This window comes from Papio anubis, chromosome 16, assembly GCF_008728515.1.
Source record: "Papio anubis isolate 15944 chromosome 16, Panubis1.0, whole genome shotgun sequence".
Taxonomy (NCBI): Eukaryota; Metazoa; Chordata; class Mammalia; order Primates; family Cercopithecidae; genus Papio; species Papio anubis.
The window spans coordinates 5,096,221-5,119,588 of record NC_044991.1 but is presented as its reverse complement, the minus strand read 5'-3'; the positions used below and the strand labels follow the sequence as shown (position 1 = coordinate 5,119,588).

General features: G+C 52.7%; 1 protein-coding gene across 1 annotated transcript in view; it reads left to right on the top strand.

Moving 5' to 3' along the window:
- Positions 1-19,411, top strand: part of FBLN1 (fibulin 1) — a 98,393-nt gene extending 78,982 nt beyond the window's left edge. Inside the window, exon 17 of the mRNA XM_031656193.1 lies at positions 18,574-19,411. Coding sequence (XP_031512053.1) covers positions 18,574-18,713 — 140 coding nt within the window. The 3' untranslated portion in view covers positions 18,714-19,411. The remainder of the gene's footprint in view (positions 1-18,573) is intronic.
- Positions 19,412-23,368: the final 3,957 nt, after the last annotated feature.

The window sequence follows — 23,368 nt, the reverse complement described above, 5'->3', positions numbered from 1 at the left end:
AAAACGCCCTCGCTCTTTCTCCAGGGCGGGAAATCTGTGTGCCATGAGGCTTGTTTGTGGCCACATTTCTGTTAACACCCTGCCAGTGCCAGGAGGAGCTAGAGGGCCTGCAGGTGAAGTAATTCTTTGGCCTACGGACGCATTTTGCACGTGGACCTCCTGACCCTTGGGCCTACCAGGTTGCAGGCAGCTACAGAGTTGTCTGTAGTTTTTTGCAGGCCAGCCCCTCCTGTCACATGGACATGACTGTGGGGCAGTCAGGGGAGGCTTCCTGGAAGAGGTCACACACGTTCTGGGTCTTGAGGCCGAGGAGTGAGCCAGACAAGTGGGACACCCAAACTCACAGCCATGTCTGTGGCTGGCCCATGAACAGCACGACGAGAGGCAGGGAGCCGGGAAGGGAAGGCACAGCATGCGGTTTGGGGCTACTGGAGCATGCAGGGTACAGGGAGGGTCGAGGGGAGGCTGAAAGGGGCTGCAGGGCCCGGCCTTGGTGGATGCTGTCCTGGGGGCCATAGGAGCCACGGGAGGTCTGTGCTGTCCCCTGGGAGGTTTGTGCTGCCCATGGAGCTTCCAGATCCTGCTGCTTTATTTAACCCGCCGGGCCTCCTGCAGCTTGAGGTTGCGGTTGAGGTTGTACCCGCTCAGCAGGTAAGAAGACTGAGGCTGGAGGAGCTAAGTCCCCAGGATCTCCCAGCCAGGAAGTGTTCGAGGATAGGGCTTAGACCTGAACTGTCCAGCTCCAGGACTCCACATCCCCATGGCCTATGTTAAGCCCTGATTCTGGTCTATACCAGCTGGTATCTACACTGGCTGGCATCTGTCAGCAGTGGTTGAGTCTGAGTCCCAGCCATAGAGGATAAGTAGTGAAGCACTTCCTTTTACACAGTCCCAGTGCTCCCGGCCATGGGGTCTTGGGTCCTTGGCCAGTCCTTGATGAGGAAAGACCTCCCTGTATGTCCAGGCAGTCAAAGATGAGGTTCAGATGTCACCATTCTGCGGAATGGCGGGGTCCTGGAGGGTTTCTCTCCGGCTCTTTACCTGCCGAGGGCCTACTCGTCCTTGGTCACACAGGCGACTCACAAGGCTGCTCCCTGGGACCCCCAGACCTGCCTCCTTTCCAGGACCCCTCCCAGCCTCAATGATTCCCCAGTGACAGCCACAGCCGCACCCCGTGCAGATAGATGCTGGGGTTGGCTGCAATTTAGGGAGGCTGTTTCTAGGCTGGGGCAGGAGCTTCACGGCTGGGAATGGGCTTTAATGACAACCTACACGTCTTAGAAGACATCCAGACCTACTGCACTCTGCACACTTGCTTCTGGGCAAGCCCTCTGGTGTGACTTAGTGCATGTGTGGCTGGGTGTGGAGTGTGTGTGTTTGTGGGTGGGTGGGTGCGTGTGAGTGGTGAGTGCGTTTGCACAGGGTTTGATCTCTGAGATGTTTTATACTCTCTGGCTTGCAGAAAGGACAGTCCTGTAGTATCAAGACCAGACCTTGTGTCCTCAGCCCAAGGCTACCCTGGGCCCAGGGACAGTATTTGGAGACATTGCTGGCAGTTTTGCTTTGGAATCACCTGGTGCCTCCCTGTACGTCCACCCATCGTGTGCCCAGAGGCCCTTCACAAGCACCATATGCTGTTAGATCCTTGAGCAGCCTTGGGGGACAGCCACCTGGGGCAGGCATCGCCATTTATGTAAGAAAAAAGGAAGCGCTGGCCCAGGGCCCCACAGCCAGCGAGTTGGAGCTGCACTTCCCAAGCAGGTCCTTAAGTCAGCTCTGTGTTGTGCCCCCCAGCCTCTCAGACCCCCAGGCAGCTCTAAGGGCTCAGCTGCTGCAGGGTTCCTCAGAGAAGCTGAAGGGTTTGGGTCCTCAGCTCCTGGGAGCGGCAAGGCCAGCCAAGCAGCGTGGCAGCGATGAAGGCCACACGATCGAAGGGTGGATGACCAGCTGCTCACCTTAGACATGGTCACCTATATTACATTTAGGAAGGAAATGCCCTCATTGGAGACGCTGCATCTCATTAATGGAATCAGATGAAATGATGTATGTGAAAGCTCCCAGCCGTGCCTGGCACACAGTGGGTGCACAGGATGTAAATGCTGATGGAAACCTAAATGTTTTGTAAATATCAGTTCTTCCTAATTTGGCCTTGCTGTCTGTCTTGAGAGTGGCTGTACATTCTAGCCCTGATCAGGAAGGAAGCTGGGTTTTGGTGTACCAGTCAGGTGAGACGCAGAGAAGACAGCGCAATCAACACAGGAAGTAACAAGCAGCTCGTTACTCTCAGGGCCTAGAGAGGTGGGGAGCACCCCTTGCAGGGCCAGTGGAAAGGGGAAGCGCCTGCAGCATGAGAAAGAGAGAATGAGAGAGAGAGACAGAGAGAGACCTGTGGGACCAAAGCCTTTACTGGGGTCCAGGGTGTTATCCAGGCAGGTTTCCCGTGAGGAATTCCAACTGGGGGGCTTGGAGCAGGCAGGAGTTTCCTGAGGTCATGCGGTGGCGGATGGGAGTCACTGCTGCATAGACCTGTACCGTTGGGGTAGGTGCGAGGGTCTTTGGGTTGTATCCAGCTGTCCCATAAGGCAGGGGCCCCCAGGAGGTGGTGGTGTAAGGCAGTCATCTGGGTCAGCCGCCTTGAGGAACTGGGAGGAGGTGGAGAACTGGAACCCGTAGCAAGGGTGACTGAACCCTGCTCTGGTGTGAGAGTTAAGCGCATATTCAGAATGCATGCCGAGGCGACGTGGAATGAGAAGCCGGCACGACACCCAGGCTTTTCCGTGAAAGTGAACTTGACAGCCGCTTTCCCGCATTGTCTGTGCTGGGTCGTGGGAGCCTCTGAGTTTGGCCAGCGTGTCAACACGCTCCTGCAGCACTCACACCCCCGCTTAAAGGGAACTACCACGGTTTATGTTTGGAAATCGCACTTTAAATTCCATCTGTGGGTGTATAAGGATTATTACCCAATTTCAAGTTTACCGTTTGAAAAATAGCAATGGCTTCGGTGACCCCTTTTAGGCAAAGCGTGATTGAGTCGGTGTGGCCGCGGCAGACTGCCCTGGGCTTGCGGCTTTGTTCTCTGTTTCCGGCTTTGTGACTTTAGGCAGGTTTCATAACCTGTCTGAGCCTCAGCTTTCTTCTCAGTAAAATCGCCATGATAATATTTGCCTTGCAGGGTAATAAGGACTGTTGTTTGTACCTATTTTAACGTAAGAGTGGTCTAGTCTGGAGGATAAGTGAGCCGCTGGGAGGAAGCAGTTTGGAACTGGAGGACTGGTGGGAGCCCGGAGCCTCCTTAGGGGACAACAGGCCACAGCAAGGATCATGGGACAGGGCCAGGACCGTCCAGCCCGAAGTGGCTCCAACTGCCCAGGACCTATTTAATAGGCAGATCTCACGGCCTGGGCTGGTGAGGCTGGCCTGGCCGGAAGCAGGTCAGCAAGCAGGCCTCCGAAGTCCTATCATCCTTGAATTATCATATTCATTCAACAAGAACATCCTGGGGTACTCTTCCATGCCAGGCCCTGCACTGGGTACTGGAGAACAAATCTACATCCCAACTTCGCATCCTGCTTTTGAGAAGCTCCCCACCAGCATCCATAGCATCCTGCCAGAGTTCCCACAGCTGAAAGTGCTTGTGGTTTAGGGGTGGGTGTCATCCCTGTTTATGTCTCAGAGGGAGAGAGAAGTGGTATGTGGCAGGGCTGCTATGTACAGTTGAATGTGTTGTGCACTGCAAAACCTAGGGAGCACCATTCACCGGTGAGTCTATTTGCAGCGCACAACCTGCTCAACTGTATGCAGCAGCCCCAGTACAAGGGCTTGTGAGTGAAGATATCTCCCTACCTGTACCTCTCCCCCTGGCCAGGCAAGGCCTCAGTCAAGGCTTGAGACCATCCAGTGTCCCAGCCAGCAGGGCCCAGATCACCTCGTTAGAATTATTACCTCTTAAGGGGTTAAATGTGCGCTGCTGACCGCATCCTGCAACCCATGTGGAGAGTTTGGCCCGGGATCAGTACACATTACAAATGAGATTCAGAAATTCCACCTAAAAACAACAGCGCAGCCGTCCCTGCCTGACGATGAGTGATTGCCCTGTCCTGGCTTTCACGGCAAATCCCAGGGATTAGGCGCTTTCTCTTTTCTGGGAGGCACAGCCCTGTCACCCCGGGGGCCACACCCTGGCCGGCAGCCAAGTTCTTTCCCAGGGTGCTGGGCCCAGCCTCCTCCGGGCTGGGATCAGCTGCGGCCTGACTCCATCTTGAGCTGGGGGTGTCGCCAAGGGTTCCAGGAGGTGAAGGGCATGGGGAGGAGGGTCTCTCAGAGACTGGGAGATGAAAGGAGAACACACACCTTTTCTGCTCCCTATGTCATGACCCCATGGAGCAGAGGTGGGCTCTGGGGCATCAGGCCCCGTGCCCTGCACGACTGCGCATAGCCCCTCTGAAACAGCTGCTGTTATCCCTCCTTGAGGTTATCAACCCCCAATTCCCCAGAGACCAAAACTCTCAGAAGTCACCCCCGTCACGAAGCTAGTGACCGTCCCCGCAGCAGCTCCTGGGCTCAGGCCAGACTCCTCAGAGGGCTTGGTTGTGTTGAATGGAGCACAGCCTCTGCTTTTGAGCCTACATCAGTGAGACACACGGGGGGACCCAGGGACCAGTCCCGGAAACCTCCCTGCTGTGGGTGGCTCCCGGACGGCCTGGGCTGGACCTGCAGTGACACGGACAGCATTCATTCAGAGCTCTAGGCCTCAGCCCCAGGAGACGCTCTGTCCACATGAGTGCCGCACTCCACACCCCTGATTGGTTTTCCAGCCCAGGACCTGGCTAGGAAGGGTTGGCGGGGTACAACCTGCTCAGCACACCCTGCCATGGCCGCCCCTGCAGGAGGAGACAGCGTGGTGGGGAGAGGGGGCCATCTTGCTCCGCTGAACCCCCAGGGGTCAGCTACACCCCTCTCTACAGGCCTTTTTGGTGCAGCTCAGGTGAGACGATGCAGCCAAAGAGGTTGGGAGATGACACAGCTCCACATCTGCAGTGTCACCCTGGACGGGACCATCATGGCCCCAGCGGGAGGGTGGAAGGAAGCCAAACTTGAGACACCTGCCTTGCACAAAGGCAGTGGTGCTCATCAAGGTTTGGGCTGGAAGACTTAGCACCTGGCGGGCATCTGAGAATTTCCATCCTCTGTGCCTGCTTGGTCCCCACGGACACATGCCTGAGCCGTCAGGGGCGGGAAGACAGGGCTGCACGCTGGGCAGGTGAAAGGTGGTGGGGGATAAGCAGGTGTTTCGGAAGGAGTAGAGGAGGGCCTGGAGCGGGGCAAGGGTGGCATCCGCTCACCCTGCAGTCAGCCCAAGGGCCCAGGCAGGATGGTGTCCCAGTGATGCCTGATGGTGGGTGACATCAGGCCAACCACAGCATCGGGAGCCAGTAGGCAGGGCTGGGCCAGGCCATGTGGACAGGGTCTAGGGACAGTGCAGGGACATAGGTCCCTATTCTGGGACCTTGATGTGCTGCTGCTCTTGTAAGCTTCTGGGGGACTCCTGCGAGGCATGTGGGCTGCTTCTCAGACCTGCAGGTACCCCGCCTCCCAGATGTCGTCACCGGGATGTGAGAGTCACGAGCACATCACAGAGCCTGACTAGATTATCTCCCTTCTCGTAATCCGCGTGCGTATCACAGCGAAATGTGCCTGGCCACTGGTTCCTGGTGCTGGAAGGCGTGGACCCACTCCCAAACCCACAGCCTGTGTTGCTGTGACTGCTGTGTTCTAAGCCCCACTTTTCACATCCATCCCTGCTGCCTGGCCAGAGAGATGTCCTCAGCCCAGAGCTTCCCATCTCCCTCGCCTGCTCCCACCCTCCAGAATAAAAAGTGTACAAGGTAGGGAATTTGTGCTTGTCTGCCAGTTCTGGTTACTGCTGCATCTCTTAGAGTGGGGCTTACCCCTGGGGGCTCAGCGCTCAGGGGTGCCTGGGCTCCAGGCTGGAGAGAAGCACCCGGATCCGCCCACTGGCCCTCTGGCTCTGCAGAGCCACTTGCATCTTACTCCTTCCTCTTCCCTCCACTCTGCTTCAGCCACTCCAGCCCATGCCTCAGATCCCAAATATTCCATGGCCTCTCCCCTCTCCTGGACTATAGCCATGACATTCACTTCCTTCTCCTCTTGGTGAACTCCTATTCATCCCTCAAAGCCCATGTCAGCTGTCACCTCCTCTTGGATGCCCTCCACATGCAGAGTGTGCAGCTCCTTCTTTTGTGCTCCTGCGGCCCTGGATGAACCCCTTTTGCAACTCTCCTCATATTCATTCTCCCAACAAGTAATGTGTGTATCCCCGGGGGCAGGCCCTGCTCTGAGGAATGCAGCAGTGACTAAGGCAGACATGAATGCCTACCTCATACACTTTTTATTCCAGAGGGTAGGAGCAGATGAGAAACAAGCATAATATAGACACGGTCAGATGGTAGTGAGGGCTGTGCAGAGCAGGGGAAGGGGATGGGGAGGCGGGGTGCAGCATGGCGGTACAGCTTTAAATCTGGTGGTCAGTGACGTTTGTCAAAGACTCAGGAGCTGAGGAAGTGGCCCATACAGAGATCTGGAGGAAGAGGGCTCCGGGCAGAGGGAATGGCAGAGCGCCAGAGTGGCCGTGCCTGGGGAACTCCTTCTAGAAAGTCTGCTGTGCTTGTGCCGGGGGAGGGGTGTCGTAAACAGGGAAACACCAGCAGCTGTGGCACTGGGAGTTTTTCTGCTTGACTTTCGATTCCACCGAACGATTCCTGGGCGGAAGCGCCTCCAGGGGTTCATTCGTGCAAGGCTGCCCTCTGTCACCCTGTGTGTCCTTGTTTCTTACACACACAGAACAGATGCACCCATTGGGGTCACCCCAACCCAGCCCCCGGCAGGTGCCCATCACTGGCCGCAGGATCCCACACACCTGCTGACTTCCAGAGTCACCAAGGGGTTAAAAGGAGCTGGGAGCAGCCTCTTAGTCTCCAGAGCCTCCCACAGGAATGATTTGTGACCCTCTTAGGCTGCTGGTCTGCACCTTCTGAAAAGCTTTTAATATCACTGGGCACATTCATAAATTATTCTTTTTAAAAAATAAAATGTTTTAGCCAAACAGCAGGAAAGGCATGTTGTGCAAAATTAGCAAAAAAAAAAAAAAAAAAAAAAAACAAGAATGATGATGGTATGAATCTTTTGACGGCCTCTCCTGACTGTCTTTCCTGACTGTCTTTAAATCTGTGAAAGGACCTCAGTGCCTGCCATTACCCAGCCAGCACAGGGCAGGGTGGGGGTGGGGCGGATGTCAGGTGTTTCCAGGCGGACTCTGCTAGGAACGTTCCGTCTGTGGTCAAGGCTAGAACCCCAGCTATCACGGTCCTTCAGTTAACAGCAAACCCTGTGTGGCCCTTGTGGTGTGCCAGGCACCCTTCTGGGCATGTATGTGTGTGTATATATAACTTGCTCCTCATAGCAACCCTGTAGATCATTATCCCCATTTTCCAGATGAAACTGAGGCACACAGGAGCTTCCAGGCTCAGGTGACATGACTTAGGAATGTGCACATCGTGTTGGGACTCTGTGGGGTTCCTGCTGTCATGACTTTCCCCAACAACCTCGGAGAGGGCAGAGTTCTACTCTGTGAGGCCTGACCCGGTCCTGAAATCTCAGCTGTCACCTCTGCATCCTGACAACGTGGAGCATGGTCCATAGCGTAGGTGTACCATCAGTGTTCAGTGTGTGGCAGTGCAGACAGTCATCTTTCTGAAGATTGGCGAGCCTCTGGGATGACAGCCTGGAAAAGGGACATTGGGGACATGGTCTTGCTCCAGCCTGGGGGGCTCTGCGCCGTGGCCCTGCAGCAGGGGGCCCCTTTCTGCCCTGAATTGGCTCATTCATGGGGCCTCTCAGGAGAAAAGGAGAAGAAAGTGATGGTTCTCCGCCAACCTCACCTGTCCCCTCCTTGCTGAACTCCAGCAGTAGCTCCCATGGCTCCAGGAGCGAGAAGGGGCATGGCTGGCTTGCCCCTCTCCTCAGCCTCTCCCCTCGCCCTCCCTCCTTTACTCATCTGCTCAGGGAAACTGAGAGCACCAAGCGGCCTCGTGTCTCTCCACCCTCCCCGCAGAGCACCCTCCCACCACCTTTTCCTTGCTGGGCACCTCGTTCTTCAGTCAGTTCAAGGTTAACCCCTTGGGGAAGCTTCCGTGAGCACCAGTACCTGATTTGGGGTGCGTATTTCTCCGAAGCTCTCCCAAAGGAGCTTTGCTTACCTTTATCAGCCTCTGTGGCCCCAATCCCCTGTGCCTGCTCTCCCAGCGGCTGAGAGCCGGTGAAGAGCCAGACCAGGGCCGGGCGATGTTGGTAACCCCAGCACCCAACGCTGCAACCACCCACAGCAAGCGCTCCGTGCTTGTCAGATAAACAGAGAAGAGAGGGCTCTGCTCTGACTTGCAGGTGTGGGGCTCAGGACCCCCTCTCTGCACTCAAGGGCTGCCCGCCAGGCCGGCCTGTCTTCCCCTCCCTCCCTCCAGACCTTCATTGTGTCTGTAGAAGGAGGCAGAGTAGCCTTCACTCCCGGAAGGCAGAGGGCAGGACTTGGCCCCTCTGGTGTGCCCAGGTCTTTGAGTCAAGTTGGCAAGACTTGAACTCATCCTGCCCTTCGTGGCCCCCTCACCTTGGGGGATTGCGAGGGATTCAGTGTGGCTGGGGCAGTGTGCTGAGAGCTGGGCTGGACGGGGCCATGGGCCTCAGCAAGGTGCGTCTCACCTGCTGTGAGCCCGGGTGGGGGTAGGGTGGAGGGTGAGAAGAGCCCCCTGCACAGCCACAGCGGGCCCCATGGTTGGATTTGCCTCCCGGCTCTGAGCACGGTGGGAAGGGGCATGGGAGGGGTGAAAAGGAAGGTGGTACACGTATTCAGGTAGATGCGATGAGGCCGGAACTAAGGCCGGGTGGGATTGTGGGGAGAGAAGGGAGGAGAGTCTAGAGACCTTTGAGAATAGAATCCATTGGCCTCAGTGATGGTTTAACCTGAGGGATGGGAGCAAGGGGCCTGTCAAGGGCGACTCCAAATTCCTGGCTTGGGGGTAGCTGCCTGGAGGGTGGGGGTAGGGGAGGAAGGGAAGTGGGTTTAGGGGAGGAGCGTGGGTCAGTGTTCGGTGTGCTTGGGTTTGAATTGTCCGTCTGGGAGAGGCGTCTGCAGAGATTGGAGTGGACTGACAAGTTTGGGTCTGGGGCCCAGGAGGACCCCACCCAGCAAGTAGGTGGATGGAGGCTGAGGTTGGCGCAGGAGACACACAGAGGGAGGGGAAATGCTTTCTTATCCCGCTTGTCTCAGTCCCATGTTCATTTCTCCTAAAAGGAGGTGCCTCAGACAGCAGATCCTTCCAGAACTCTCCCAGACCTTGTCTCCCTTTAGCAAGGCCACACAGCTTGGTGGAAGGGGCAGTGGCCCAGGGCCTGGGCTCCAGTTCTGGTTTACTGCTTGCTGGCTGTGTGACTGTCAGCAACTCACGTAACCACACAGAGCCAGATTTTGTCCCCTGTGGGCCCCCGCCGCCTGCGTTTGCGATGAGGGGAGAGACAGTCGATGTGAGTGAGCTCTGTGATGACGAAGCACTGCAGAAATGTTAGCTCCCACGTCACAGGCGAAGGCTGAAGAGCTTTAGTCCAAAGCTGACATTTCCCTTCATATTTCTCCCCGAGGGGAAAGGTGCACCCTGGGAGCTGTCTCTTTCTTTCAGCTACCTGCAGCTGTCCCTCCAAACTGTCTGATGTAGCTCACGGGAGACCTGCGGAAGGAGCACATTTATAACAATCAAGAAATACGGATGATGAGTTTTGCTGAGACATGTTGACTGACACTTGGTATTTTAAATATGCAGCCCAGACACCTGTCCCCCTTGCTTCCCCGCTTTTACGGCGTTTCTCAGGCAAGCAGAGAAGACCAGGTTTCGACTGCACCACCAGCTCCTCATGCGATTCTCTCTAAGTGCTTTCTGCTGTTTTTGCCGTGTGTTTACAACTCTGCTAAGGGCAGTACAGTCAGGAAGTGTCCTCCACGTCATTTTGCAGATAGGAGGAAGGAGATACAGTGGGATGGGAAGATCTGGGCTCTGAGGTCAGTCCCAGCCGGACGGAAACCTGTGGCCTGTTTGCTCCGTGATCTGGAAGGTGCTACCCGTAGAGCCTCATTTTTCTCCCCAGGAAAAGGAGGGCGACCATGTCTCATCACTAACTGCGATGGGGGCTGAATGCGGCTGTGGGCACGTAGGGTCTCTCTGTCTCCTCCCATGTCCCCTGCTGTGTGGCCTCTTTCCAGCCCATCCACACTCTAGTTGGTGGCTTTGTGAGTGCTGACAGTATTTCCACATGCTTTTTTTTGTTTTTTTGTTTTTTTTCTTTTTTGAGACAGAATCTCACTCAGTCACCTAGGCTGGAGTGCAGTGGTGTGATCTTGGCTCACTGCAACCTCTACCTCCCATGTTCAGGTGATTCTCCTGCCTCAGCCTCCCGAGAAGCTGGGATTATAGGCGCCCACCACCATGCCCAGCTACTTTTTGTATTTTTAGTAGAGACAGGGTTTTGCCATGTTGGCCAGGCTGGTCTCGAACTCCTGACCTCAGATGATCCACCCTCCTTGGCCTCCCAAAGTGCTGGGATGACAGGCCCGGCCCAACGTGTTCTCAACGTTTCCTCTTTGCTGTTGGTCTATGCTGCTCATCCTCGCCTACAGGAACTGTGGAGCCTCTTGGGGTGAATTACTGAGGCCTGGTGATTGTTTGCACCACGGCTGCCCATGGTGCTTGTGATGGGCAAGCCTGCTTGGGTCTCCTCTGAGCTCCTGGCCTCTCTGTTCCAGCACCTTGTCCACATAGCCCTACACTTCCCTTCCTTTCTGCTCATGGCTGGCCCCACATGGTGGCCACAGTTAATTTCCACTGGTATGAGATATTGTACCGTCTCTTGACTCATCATCTCGTTTGCTAAAATGTTCTTTGACAGCCCTGTACGCTCCATTACACTTTGTCAGCTAGAATCACAAGCCTCATGTTGGAGGCTGCTCTTTAGAAGGGAAGATGACTTGCACAAGGTCACACAGCTGGTCAGTGCAGAGCCACCTAGGAACTCGAGGCTGTAACTCTAGGTCTGTTTATAGACTGGTGTCTAGAGTCAGGGACATGGGACTCAGGCAGAGAGACACCGCCCCCCACCCCACCCCGCCGCCACTGACTGTCATCATTTCAAACAATGGAGAGGCAATCAAGTGCAACGTCAAATAGCAGAGCTGAAAGATGCCTTCCAGGTGGGGCAGAGAATGTGGACCACAGAGCCCAAGAGGCAGCGAAGGTCTCCTCACTGGACCTAAGCATTTCGTGTTCAGGAGCCTGGATCCCCAGCACATCAGCTGCAACTTACAAAGCAGAGCCAAGACATGAAAGTGAAGCGCCCGAGGGGACCTACATTTTTCAACGGGGGAAAAAAAACTGCTTAATTATATCTTTAAGAGGCACAGACACGCCAAGGGATACCAGCAGCGTCTGAGACCTGAAGCAGAAATGCCAGGGATGAGGATTTGGAAGATTAACACAATTGAACTCAGCACCGTGGCCTTTTTTTCTTTCTGGGGCTTCGGAAAGGTGGGAGGCAAACACCCCTGCAGGTAAGACAGACAAGCCAGGCGTGATGAAAATGCACCTCTTTGTCCTGCCTTTTACTGCTGGGGTGGTCCTTCCAACGAAACAGCTCTCGCCTGGAGCCTTCAGTGGCTCCCCTTTCCTTCAGGACAAAGTGTTGCCTTCGTTCCTAGATTGTGAGGCTTCAGGGACTGATCTTCCTTCCTCCTTCTTCCTTCACTCTCTTTTCTTCTTCTTCTGCCGTCATCTTACAATGTGATCGTGGCAGAAGGCCTGCCATGGGCCTGGCAGGGCCTGGGTTGGGGTTGGTGGGGCAGAAATGAGCTGACCCTATCCCTGAACAGGCAGGCCGGCTGTGAGCATCCCCTGCAATAAGCAGATGCAGTGTTGTAGCGGAAAGAGACCAGGTGCCAGGTGACACAGGGGACCCAGAGAAGACATCTATGAAGACTTCTATGAAGCAGTCCAGCTGGTCTCAGTGTCTGGCACATGAGACATGGCAAAGTAGAGTCTGTAGGATCAAATGGATAGATGGAACTGGGCCCCTGGTGGCAGCTCTCTCATGTTAGCGATGCTGCATATGGGCAGTGAGTGTTCCTTGCTACTTCTTCCTCCTTCCCTTGCCTCCTGTGATAGAGAAGTTGGTGGTGGTTCTGAAAGAACAGTGGTATAGAATTGGTGATGGGGAGGCAGCCAGGAGATGACCCAGTTACTTGGTTCTCTGAGACTGACAAAGTGAGGTCCTAGGGCAGTCCCGCACCAGATGAGGCACATGGCTCAGCTTCATCTGCCTGCCTCTCCCCAAGATTGTTACTGTTCCCAGAACTGGCCTGAACCTTCATATTTTTGGGCTTTGCACATGTCCTTCCTGCTTCGTTGACTCCGATTTATGCCTCAAAACCCAATTTAAAGCTTCCTGTTTAAAGCTCTTCTATGCAGAGTAGTCTCTAATGGATGGATGGGTGGATCCATGGGTGGGTAGCCTTTAATGGATGGGTGGATGGATTCATGGGTGGGTGAGTGGGTGGATGGACAGATGGGTTGAGGGGTGGGTGAATGGATGGATGGTTGGATCCATGGGTAGGTGAGTGGACGGATTGGTGGATAGATGGATGGATGGATGGTTGGGTTGATGAGTGGGTGAATGGATAGATGGATGGGTGAGTGGATGGTTGGGTGGGTGGATGGATGGATGAATGGATGGATGGATGGGTGGATGGATGGATGCAAGGAGTGGATGGCGAAATGGTATTTATTAGACAATAATTGGACATGGGATGGATGGATGGATGGATGGATGGATGAATGGATAGCTGGATGGATGGATGGATGGATGATGGATGGATGGATGGATAGGTGGATGGATAAATGGATGGGTGAGTGGATGGAAAGACGGATTGGTGGATAGATGGATGGATGGAGTGGGGTGGATGACAGATGGAAGAGGGTGGAATGGATGGATGAATGGATTCCATGGTGAGTGGATGATTGGTGGTGGGAAATGGATGGATAGGGATGGATAGTGGATGGATGGATGGTGGAAAGGGAAAGGTGGAATAAAGACATGGAAAATGGAGGGACCAGCTGAACTGTTTAAGTCCTCTTTCATGAAGTCCTCCCTGGCCACTGGCCTGGGTTCAGTTGAGGTGAGGGCAAGGAGGTGTAAGTCATGCTCAAACTAGCCTGGGGATGGAGGAAACCTGTTCCCCAAACCAAAGGCTAGGAAAATGTGGCTAGGCTGGAAGATTGTGGGCAGGTCCACCGATAGGGCATGGCCTGGGAAAGGGGGTCCTGGGTTGAGTGGGGTTGTGCACAGACTGGGAGATGCAATGTGGACTTCAGGTCAGAGGGGAGGGATAGAGAAGCGGATCTGGGAAGGGCAGGAAGAGGTGCACTTTCCTTGAGTGCCCGCTATGTGCACCCGTACAGTCTGTTGTTTGACCCTCGCAGCATTCCTATTTGTTCTACCGTAATAACTTGTTAAATGCAAAGAACCTGAGAAAATCCAGGCCCCGAATCTGACCAGCAGTGATTCAGCCTAGTGCCTCCCTTCCCCTGCGCAGCACCCTTTTCCCTAGCGCAGTCATTTGCTTCCTTTCCTGGTTCTTGTTTCACCATGTAGCTGTTTACAATCAGCTTGGAGCTCCGGTCTTCAGCCTTTGTAGAGACTAAAACCTCATGAAGTACCCTGGTGCGATGTATTTAGGGACAACCATTTTCTATACGTTCAGGGCTTCCCTCTCATAAATCAGTCCAAGAGAAATACTTAACACCTGCTGTATGTTTCTAAGAATTCAGCCATGCTTTGACTGGGAGTCAGATCACTTTAAATATCAGAATGCTTTTTGATAGCCAGTCGCCATTTCTCAGTAGAGAGAAAAAGGATGACATCGAGTTTGATTTGTTTCTGATTTTGAAGGTTGCTAGATTTTTTTTTTTTTTTTTTTGAGACGGAGTCTCGTTCTGTTGCCCAGGCTGGAGTGCAATGGCGTGATCTCAGCTCACTGCAAGCTCCACCTCCTGTATTCAAGTGATTCTCTTGCCTCAGCCTCCCGAGTAGCTGGGATTACAGGCATGTGCCACCAAGCCCGGCTAATTTTTTGTATTTTTAGTAGAGACGGGGTTTCTCTGTGTTAGCCAGGATGGTCTCGATCTCTTGACCTTGTGATCCGCCCACCTTGGCCTCCCAAAGTGCTGGGATTACAGGCATGAACCACTACGCCTGGCCAAAAGTTGCTGTTTTTAATCCCTGTTCACAGAAGAGGAAATTGAGACTCAGGAAGGTCAAATAACCCATCTGGGGTCCTACCACGGAGCCAGGTCAGTTCGTATCCTGCAGGTCTCAAAGGGCCTATTTGGAACGTCTGTGGCAGGTCCCCGTCCCACATGGAGCTCACTGCATGAGCACTTTCTTCTTTCTTTCTCTGTCCCAGACTGACCCCCGAGGACAGAGCTTCGGTTTCTCTACATTCTTATTTAGCCAGTGCCAGGCACACATCGTGTGCGCAGACCCTCTGTGCATCGGACCTGCTGATAATATTAACGATCCCACATGCAGCCAGGATGCTGTATTTAAATATAGACATTTAAGATACATGTATACATATATCAACATAATAATATGGTATTATTACATATTTTATCATGCTTATATTTTATATATAAGTTTTAGAGTAAATATAAACATTTTATATGAATAAATATAGATATTTATATATAATTTACACATAAGTGTATTTATATGTAAATATAAATTATTATATATAATTATTATATATAAATTATTATATATAATTATTATATAGTTTATTATATATAATTTATTATATATTTATTATATATAATTATTACATATAATTATTATATATAATTTATATTTACATATAAATACACTTATGTGTAAATATAATTATATATAATAATTATATAAATTTATACATAAATTTGTAAAATACACTTTATCTAAACTATTTAAAATACATTTATATAAATTTGACATACTTTATATTTTAAATAATATATTAGTGTTTTATAATATATGTTTTATATGTATAATAGTTATGTATCATATATGAAACTACATAATATACAGAAATATAATAACAGAAACAGATCCCTTTTTTTTTGAGACAGGGTCTTGCTCTGTCACCCAGGCTAGAATGCAGTGGCACAATCTTGGCTCATTGCAACCTTGACCTTCCCGGGCTCAAACAATCCTGCCACCTCAGCCTCCTGAGTAGCTGGTACTACAAGCACATACCACCATGCCTGGCTAATTTTTGTATTTTTTGTAGAAACGGGGTTTTGCCACGTTGCCCAGGCTAGTCTTGAACTCATGGGCTTGTGATCTGCCCGCCTAAGCCTCCCAACGTGCTGGGATTACAAGCGTGAGCCACCGCACCCAGCTGAAACAAAGACGTATCTGACTGTAGTTTGTGGCGGCGCCTGCCATTCCTCCCTACAGTGATTCACAGGCTCACCCAGCCTCTCGCCCTTCTCCTTCAAGCCCCAAACCTCTGAATGCCAGGAAGGGTGGTAAGAACCATCTCTGCACCTAGAACCAGTAAGGTTGGCAGGTCACTGTGGCGGCGGGGGCGCCATTGGTGGCCTCAGGCCGGGGGAGAGAAAAATATGACATACGGGGGATCCACGGGGGTGTGTTTGGGTTCAGCCCCGTGAGCCCACACTGACCCTGATGGGCAGACCGAGCGCAGGGAGGGGCGGGCGGGAGCGACCCGGTCACCAGGGCCTGCTGGCAAGCCCAGGGTGGTGACAAGTCCACGTCTTTTGCCGGGAGCTGAAGATGTTCATGGGCTTTCAGGCAGGACAAAGCTGCCATGTCATCACCGCGTAGCAGGCAGAGCAAGGGTGCTGACAGCCTGCAGAAGCCTGCGCTTATCTCTCCATCGGAGCTAAAGCCCGTGTTTGCTTAGGGAACAGCCTGAAATTCCACCCCAGCTGCTGGGCCTTTCACTTTTGAAACATAAGCCCAGAGAGCGAAAGAGGGAACGTTGCGCTCAGATTCCCCTTCTGAGCGTGAACTTACGTTCCTGACCAGGAACCAGCCACTCGTACCGAAGGCCTTCCTGACCTCTCAGTTCTCCCCTGAACCTTTGCTGTGTCCTGGGCACCAAGAGCTGGAGATAGGCTGTCCCCGTGCACGTTTCCTAAGCCTGCAGAGGAACTGTTCACAGAATCCAGCCTGGAATCAGCCGTTTGTGGCAAACAGCCGGTAGCTATTTCTCAATGTGTGGTTGTGAAGCTGTAGGCTCCATATTTGCTCTTCACAGAGCATCCAAGCAGGTGTCTCAGAGCCAGCTCACACCGGTTCACACCGCTCACACCAGCTCTGGACAGCTGCTTGCGCACATCTCTCCACGAGTCCACTTTCAGTGATGCCACGTGGTACCTGAAATTGGCCATAGAAATTGGCCTATGGTATGATCAGAGAACCAGTTGTTAGGTAGTCACCCCACATCCGCACCCTTCACACCACTTTCAACAAATCCTACTGTCAGAACATGTGGAACAGATAAGGGGCCTTGGCGGTTCATTCACAAATGTCAGCACCCGTAGGTCTGCCTGTTTGGCCACAGACACTGGGGAGCAGCCTGCAGCCTTGGCTTGTGCAGCTTCCTCTGCAAAAGGGGTGTCTCCTCCAAGAAACCTGTCCTGACTCCCCAGCCCTCCCCACCTCCATTCCCACCCCCGCTGGACAGTGCAAACCCTTCATCAGAGAATGGCGCGCACCTTTCATCCTAGATCTTCCAGCACCTTTCATCCTAGATCTTCCAGCAGCTTTGAAGCCAGCATCCTGTTCGTGATGTCTGGAACCCTGGGAACTGTCCCAGTGCCTGTTGAGCACATGTGTGCATGCGAAGGGGATCTGCTGAGCGCTCTGCTCTGGCGGGAAGGCCGCCCTGCGCAGCTGGAGCTGATGCCTTGGCAGATGCTGGGCATCTGGATCGTGCAGTGCAGGAGCACAGGGGCATGGCACCATTGACTTGCCGGGGAACCTTGGCCTCAAAAGGGCCTCAGCCTCTCTACAGTGCAGTGAAGACTGTCCCATACTCTCACCCCGTACAGAGTATGGGAGAGTCTCTGTGAGCCTTTGGGTGCCCTGCAGAGGGAAGGCAGTGCCAGCCAGGCCTGGCCGGGGGCCATGGAGATGGCAGGCCCAGGCTGGGGAAGATTTGTGGCACCCACTCTCTTGCTCCCCTGGAATCTGCAGAATGCCTGGGGTTGCTCCTCTTCCTCCCTGGCGTGGCTGAGCTTTGTCTGTGCCCTGTCCTTTGGCCATAGTGTTTGCCCGGTCCCTACCCTGGTACAGGCAGAGCTCCCTGTGACCCCCAGCTGTTTCCCCAGAACTGATACCAGTCTCCCTCCACCACCCATCCTCGTTTTGACTGCCCTGGGGACTCCACTGCTGCGCTGATCCTCTGTTACTCCAGCCACTTCTTGCTTCCATGTTATCACAAACACTGAACAGTGAGCTCAGGTGTCACCCTCCACAGAGGCATGCACAGCAGGGGGTCCAGAGGCATGTCCCATGGGGAACTGGGAATGCTCTGCCTGCAGAAGGATGCAAGGCCCACTGCAATCCTCAGATGTCCTAGGGGAGAGGATATACCTGCTTCGTTTCTTCTCAGGGGTCAGAACTGGGCACAGTGGGTTGGAAGGAGGGAGAAAGATTTCTGTCAGGCACTCACTCCATGCCAGGCCCTTTTCTAGGCTCCCTTAAAACCTGTCAGGTAGGCCGGGTGTGGTGGCTCATGTCTGTAATCCCAGCACTTTGGGAGGCCGAAGCGGGTGGATCACCTGAGGTCAGGAGTTTGAGACTAGCCTGACCAACATGGAGAAACCCTGTCTCTACTAAAAATACAAAATTAGCCAGGCATGGTGGTGCATGCCTGTAATCCCAGCTACTCGGGAGACTGAGGCAGGAGAATGGCTTGAACTCAGGAGGTGGCAGTTGCGGTGAGCTGAGATTGCGCCACTGCACTCCAGCCTGGGCAAGAAGAGTGAAACTCCGTCGCAAAAACAAAACAAAACAAAACAAACAAAAAAACACCTGTCAGGTAAATGGTGGTAGAGCAGAAAACCTGGGCTCAGAAGCTGGCATTGACCCCAGAGCCATCCAGTTTCCAAGCCCACACCCACAGCTTTCCTCCGGGTTGGGCAGTGCGTGATGGAAAGGCTGTCTTAGCAAGTAGTGAGTTCACTTTCACCAGTCCCTGCAGGCGGGAGCAGAGCCTGAAGCGACCACTTGGAAGGGGATGTTATTCAGGGGACTCAAGCATCTGGCATAGAATGGGGCTCCACGAGGTCTAAGCCCCCTTCTAGCTCTGAAACTCCTTGAGGGAAACCACTTCCCAGATCTCTACATTGCTGCAGTGCCTTCTAACTTCCGGCACACCTTCTGCTCTCTCCGCAGGTGTTGTGCGCCAGGTACGGCCCATCGTGGGCCCATTTCATGCCATCCTGAAGCTGGAGATGAACTATGTGGTCGGGGGCGTGGTCTCCCACCGAAATGTTGTCAACGTCCACATCTTCGTCTCTGAGTACTGGTTCTGAGGGCTGGTCTGCATCACAGCCACGGGTGCACCTCCAGGCCAAATCATTGCTGCCAGTGACTGTGGCCTGTGCTTGTTTGTACTCTCAGACTTGTTTAATGTTAGGCATTTGTTTGTAGCATTAGGCCAATATGTATTAAGCTGAGCCAGATGAGTAAGTCCATCTGACGTATTTTTGGTGTTTAAAAAATGAGTCCAATTGCTCAACTGTTTGATTGAAAACCTTGCTCATTTTTAAATGCAAAGGCTAAGTGTCGCCCCCTTTCTCTGCCTCTGGGCTGGGCCTTGCTAAGGGCCAAGGAAAGAAAGACATTTTTTAGGGGGCAGCCAGTCCAAATGCCAAAAGAAGACCAATTCTTGCCCTGATTGTATGAAATTTGACATTTTGGTACTTTTTTTTTTTTTTTTTTTGGCCAATCAGATTTTCTGTGTTCTAAGGACATGGCTGCTGTAGAATAGCACAGAAGTAGACGATACATTCTCCCCAGAAGCAGCGTGACCGAATGCCGCGGGGAGCACTTGGAAGGGAAATTGCAGTTCTGTTGAAATAGAGGAAAATCCCTTGCTAAAGACGCAGCCTGTTAGGCTCGTGTGGGGCTCCAGTACGTTCACCAGGGGAATGGCTGGGATTTCTCGGCACTCTGCATCATCCATCTTTTCTTATAGGTGGGGAAATAAACAACTTTGTGATCCTCCTGATGGCCTGTGCATGACAGTCTTTCAAGAAGAGGGCTCTCTGCCAGCTCAGGAGTCTGCCACCAGCTAAGGGATTGGACATCTTCCCCCCTCCCGCCCCCCCTGCCTCACCCCACCCAAGGATGTCTCAATGCTCCTCCTGCCCCTCAAGGTTCTGGGGCGGGGCCCAGCTTCCTACACACATCGTTTTCAACACCATGCCCACCCTCTGAGAAGTGCGGCTCAGGTTCGTTCCCTGCCCCATGTCCAGTGCTGCTAGGCAAGCCCAGGGCTCTGGCTTCTGTGTGACTTGCTTCCAGTAGCATCCCTCGTGGCATCCTGATCCTCTCTAGAAATCCCTGGGGGGAAGTAATGACCCTTCAGCAGCCGTGAGTCCCTGCCAGACACAGGCCGGGGCCAGGCATCTGGCATGAGGAGCTTCACTCATTCCTCCTGGTGGCCCAGTGAGGTGGGTATGATCACACACAATATTGAGATGGGCAAACTGGGCTCAGAGAGAGAGGAACTCAGTTACCAAAATTCACACATTTGAGAGACAAAGAGGGAATTCAAATTCTATCTGAATTTAAGCCCTCTCTAAACCCTGTGTCAGCAATAGATGTGGACAGACTGAATTTACTGGGAGACTGACACCCCAATTGGCATCAGTGGCGGGGCCAGGAGCTCCCAGTGCCCCAGGGCCCACTCCGACCTCCAGGGACTCAGCATGCAGGCTCTGTTTCCACACATGCCTCTCCTCCAAATCCTTCCCTGGGTTGCTCCCATCCTCTTAGGTATGGACCCCATTTGTGGCTCAGAACCTCTCTCATCCTATGCCTCATTTCACAGCCTGGACCCTAGCACTGGTGAGATCTCAGCCCCACACTCAAGCCAACACCACTCCCAACTTTCAAGAACATGGTCTCCTCCACCTTTGGGAAGACCTCTCCAAGGTCACTTATTTGGGTCACTGGGTCCATCAAAGCCAAGCCTGGGCCAACCAGGTGCAAGGCCTGCTGGAGCCTTGGCCGCTGCTGCTGGTGAGAAAGAAGAGGCCGGGTGTGGGGCTGGATGGTCCAAGGAGCCACATCTGGGCACAAGACCAGTGCAGGGAACAGCCACGCAGCTCTTCGTGCCAGGGAATTAGGGAATTGGGGTCCTGGCACAGAAGTAGGGCTGGGAACTGACTGCAGGAATGGAAGGAAGCCTTAGGGCGAGGGGCAGGAAACAGAAAGGGACATGGTGTTGGGGGAGCGCTGCCGCCCACTTGCAGTCTTGGGGGCAAATCTGCCAGAGCCAGGCCGTTCTGGGCTCAGCAAAGTCGGTTTCTGGGAGCCTTCTTCAGTAGGGCGGGGTGGGAAGACCAAGCTGCAGGCTGCTTTGGAAAAAGAGTTTCCCATACTCCCAATAGGAACTAGGGCAGGCCAGGCACGGTGGCTCACACCTGTAACCCCAGCACTTTGGGAGGCCAAGGCGGGTGGATCACCTGAGGTCAGGGGTTCGAGACCAGCCTGGCCAACATGGTGAAACCCCGTCTCTATTAAAAATACAAAAATTAGCTGGGCATGGTGGCGGGCGCCTGTAGTCCCAGCTATTCCAGAAGCTGAGGCAGGAGAATCACACGAAACCAGGAGGTGGAGGTTGCATTCAGCTGAGATCCACTCCAGCCTCGGCACAGGAGTGAGACTCTGTCTCAAAATAATAAAAAAATAATAATAAGGCAGCTGCCCTGAGGACGGCAAATGCCGAGCCAAGCCCCCTGCTGCTGATTGGCTCTTGAATGAGCACATGATCCAAGCTGTCCAATCAGAGCCCTGCCTCAGTGTCCGTATGCAGCGGAAGAGGGCAGGAGGGGCCCGCAAGTGGGCGGTGAGGGCGCCAGGTTGAGGAGCCCAGGGGAAGAAAGAAGTTCTGACCCTATCTGATTCAGAATCAGGGAGGCAAAAGCAGACCTCTCTCGGCAGGGCTAGCAGGGCGAGTCCCTGCCATCGTCCGAGCTTCAGTTTCTGCATCTGCAAAGTGGAGATTCCCAGATGGCAGTGAGGAGCGCGGGAGAGCATGAGTGCAAGAGGGTTTTGTGCGTTGCAAAGTGCTGCATTCGTGTGTGAGGGCTTTTTGTCATTAACCGTTAAAAGCAGCAATGATGGTGATGACGATAATGGTTGTCACTGTCAATTGAGCCACATGAATGTGCTCTGGAAGCTTGGCATCTTTTCAATCCGGCATTTCCTTTTCTTAATCATCCTGGAGAGACTTGGTAGACAGTTGTGTAAATTACCCACCAGCCTAACTCTTCATATTTCATATCATGCTATGGGTTGGGCACCTGATGGACCCATAAGTATCTCATTATACTTGCAAAGTAATTACTGTCAGAGCCTAGCATCAGCGGCATTAAGGCACCAGCTAACGGGAGCTGGAGGTGCCTCTGAGTTCCTCCACAACAGTGATTCCTTCTTAATGGTAGCCTTAGAACAAGATAACTGAGGGGAATTGCTAAAGGCAAAGCAGTTTATAAGCAGCATGAGACAGCAAACGCACAGAGACACCAAGTTGAATCCTTCTTGCTGATCTGGTAGAAGAAACTTGGAAGGAAGATTGCAGAGGGTCTCCTAGAGTGGTATTCGACCAGAAAACTCCTGTTTTTTTTTTTTTTTTTTTTTTTTTTTTTAATTTCCAAAGGAAATCTATTCTACTGTACAGAGGAAGTCTGTGGCATGTGTCAGAAGCGCCTGGGCCACCCAGGGTCCTAGTAGGACCCGTTTTAATATGCGGGTGGATGTTGAGTGGAGGGTGCCAGGACCCACCCAGCCAACACAGCCAACTAGAACTCGAGGAGGGAAGCCAGCTTTTCCAAAGTTCTCAAGTTTGTCCAGGTGAAAAAACATCTGGAAATCAAGTTATTTTTTCCGCTAATATTGTAATATGGAAATTTTCAAATATACAGCTGAGTCGAAAGAATTTTACCATGACTACCAGGGCACCTTCCACCTAGATTCTGCCACTGACATTTTATGACATTGAGTTGCATTTTGAAGAAATGACAGTATGATGAGATAATAAATACAAATAAGAAACTGCGTGTTTTATAGGCTTGTGTTCAAACCCAGCCACTTACTAGCTGTGTGGCCTTGGGCACATTGCTTAATGTCTCAGAGCCTTGGTTTTCTCTACAATGAAATGAAAATAAGGACACATACTTCACAGGAGTGATCGTTAGGATGAAAGCTTCTACATAGGAGGTCCTCCATAAATAGTACTGTCATGACACACACCCCCAAAAGGATAGTCTTTATTCAGTTAGATGCCACATTTTATTAAAGTCTTGTGCGGACAAGCAGTGAAACCTCAGAAGAATGTATAAAGAATAACTGGAGGCGCTTCCATGTGACTTGGCTCCATGCGGACAAGATGACTTCCAGGTGCCAGCAACAGTTCCCCATTTCCATTCATGTTTCCCCACATCATTCATGCCAAAGAGATGGGTGCCAAGAGGCCATCTGTCTTCATTCTGGACATGGAATGAGACGGGAACTCACTCTCGAAGGACTTTTGAAGTCTCAGAGAAGAAACGGAGCCACCGTCGACCTTTTGAAATATGGCCTGTGAGAAGCACGGTGACCACACACACACACACATGTACGCTTCCTCCTCAGCCCCTCTGCCATGCCCAGCTCAGGGCCATCTTCTCCCACGAGGTTGCCGGTCTCATCTCCTGAAATGACCCTGTCCTCCCATCACTGCAGAACTTACGGTGCCACCTGCTCTGGTTATCTCTGTGTAGTCTAGTATGTATCAGCGATTCTCTGTGTGAATGTCTTTCCTCCCCCAAGATAGTGGATCTGTGACTATTACTTTAGTCTATCTATCTATCTATCTATCTATCTATCTATCTATCTATCATCTATCTATCTATTTATTTATTTATATTTTGTGTAGAGACAGTGTCTCACTATGTTGTCCAGGCTAGTCCTAAACTCC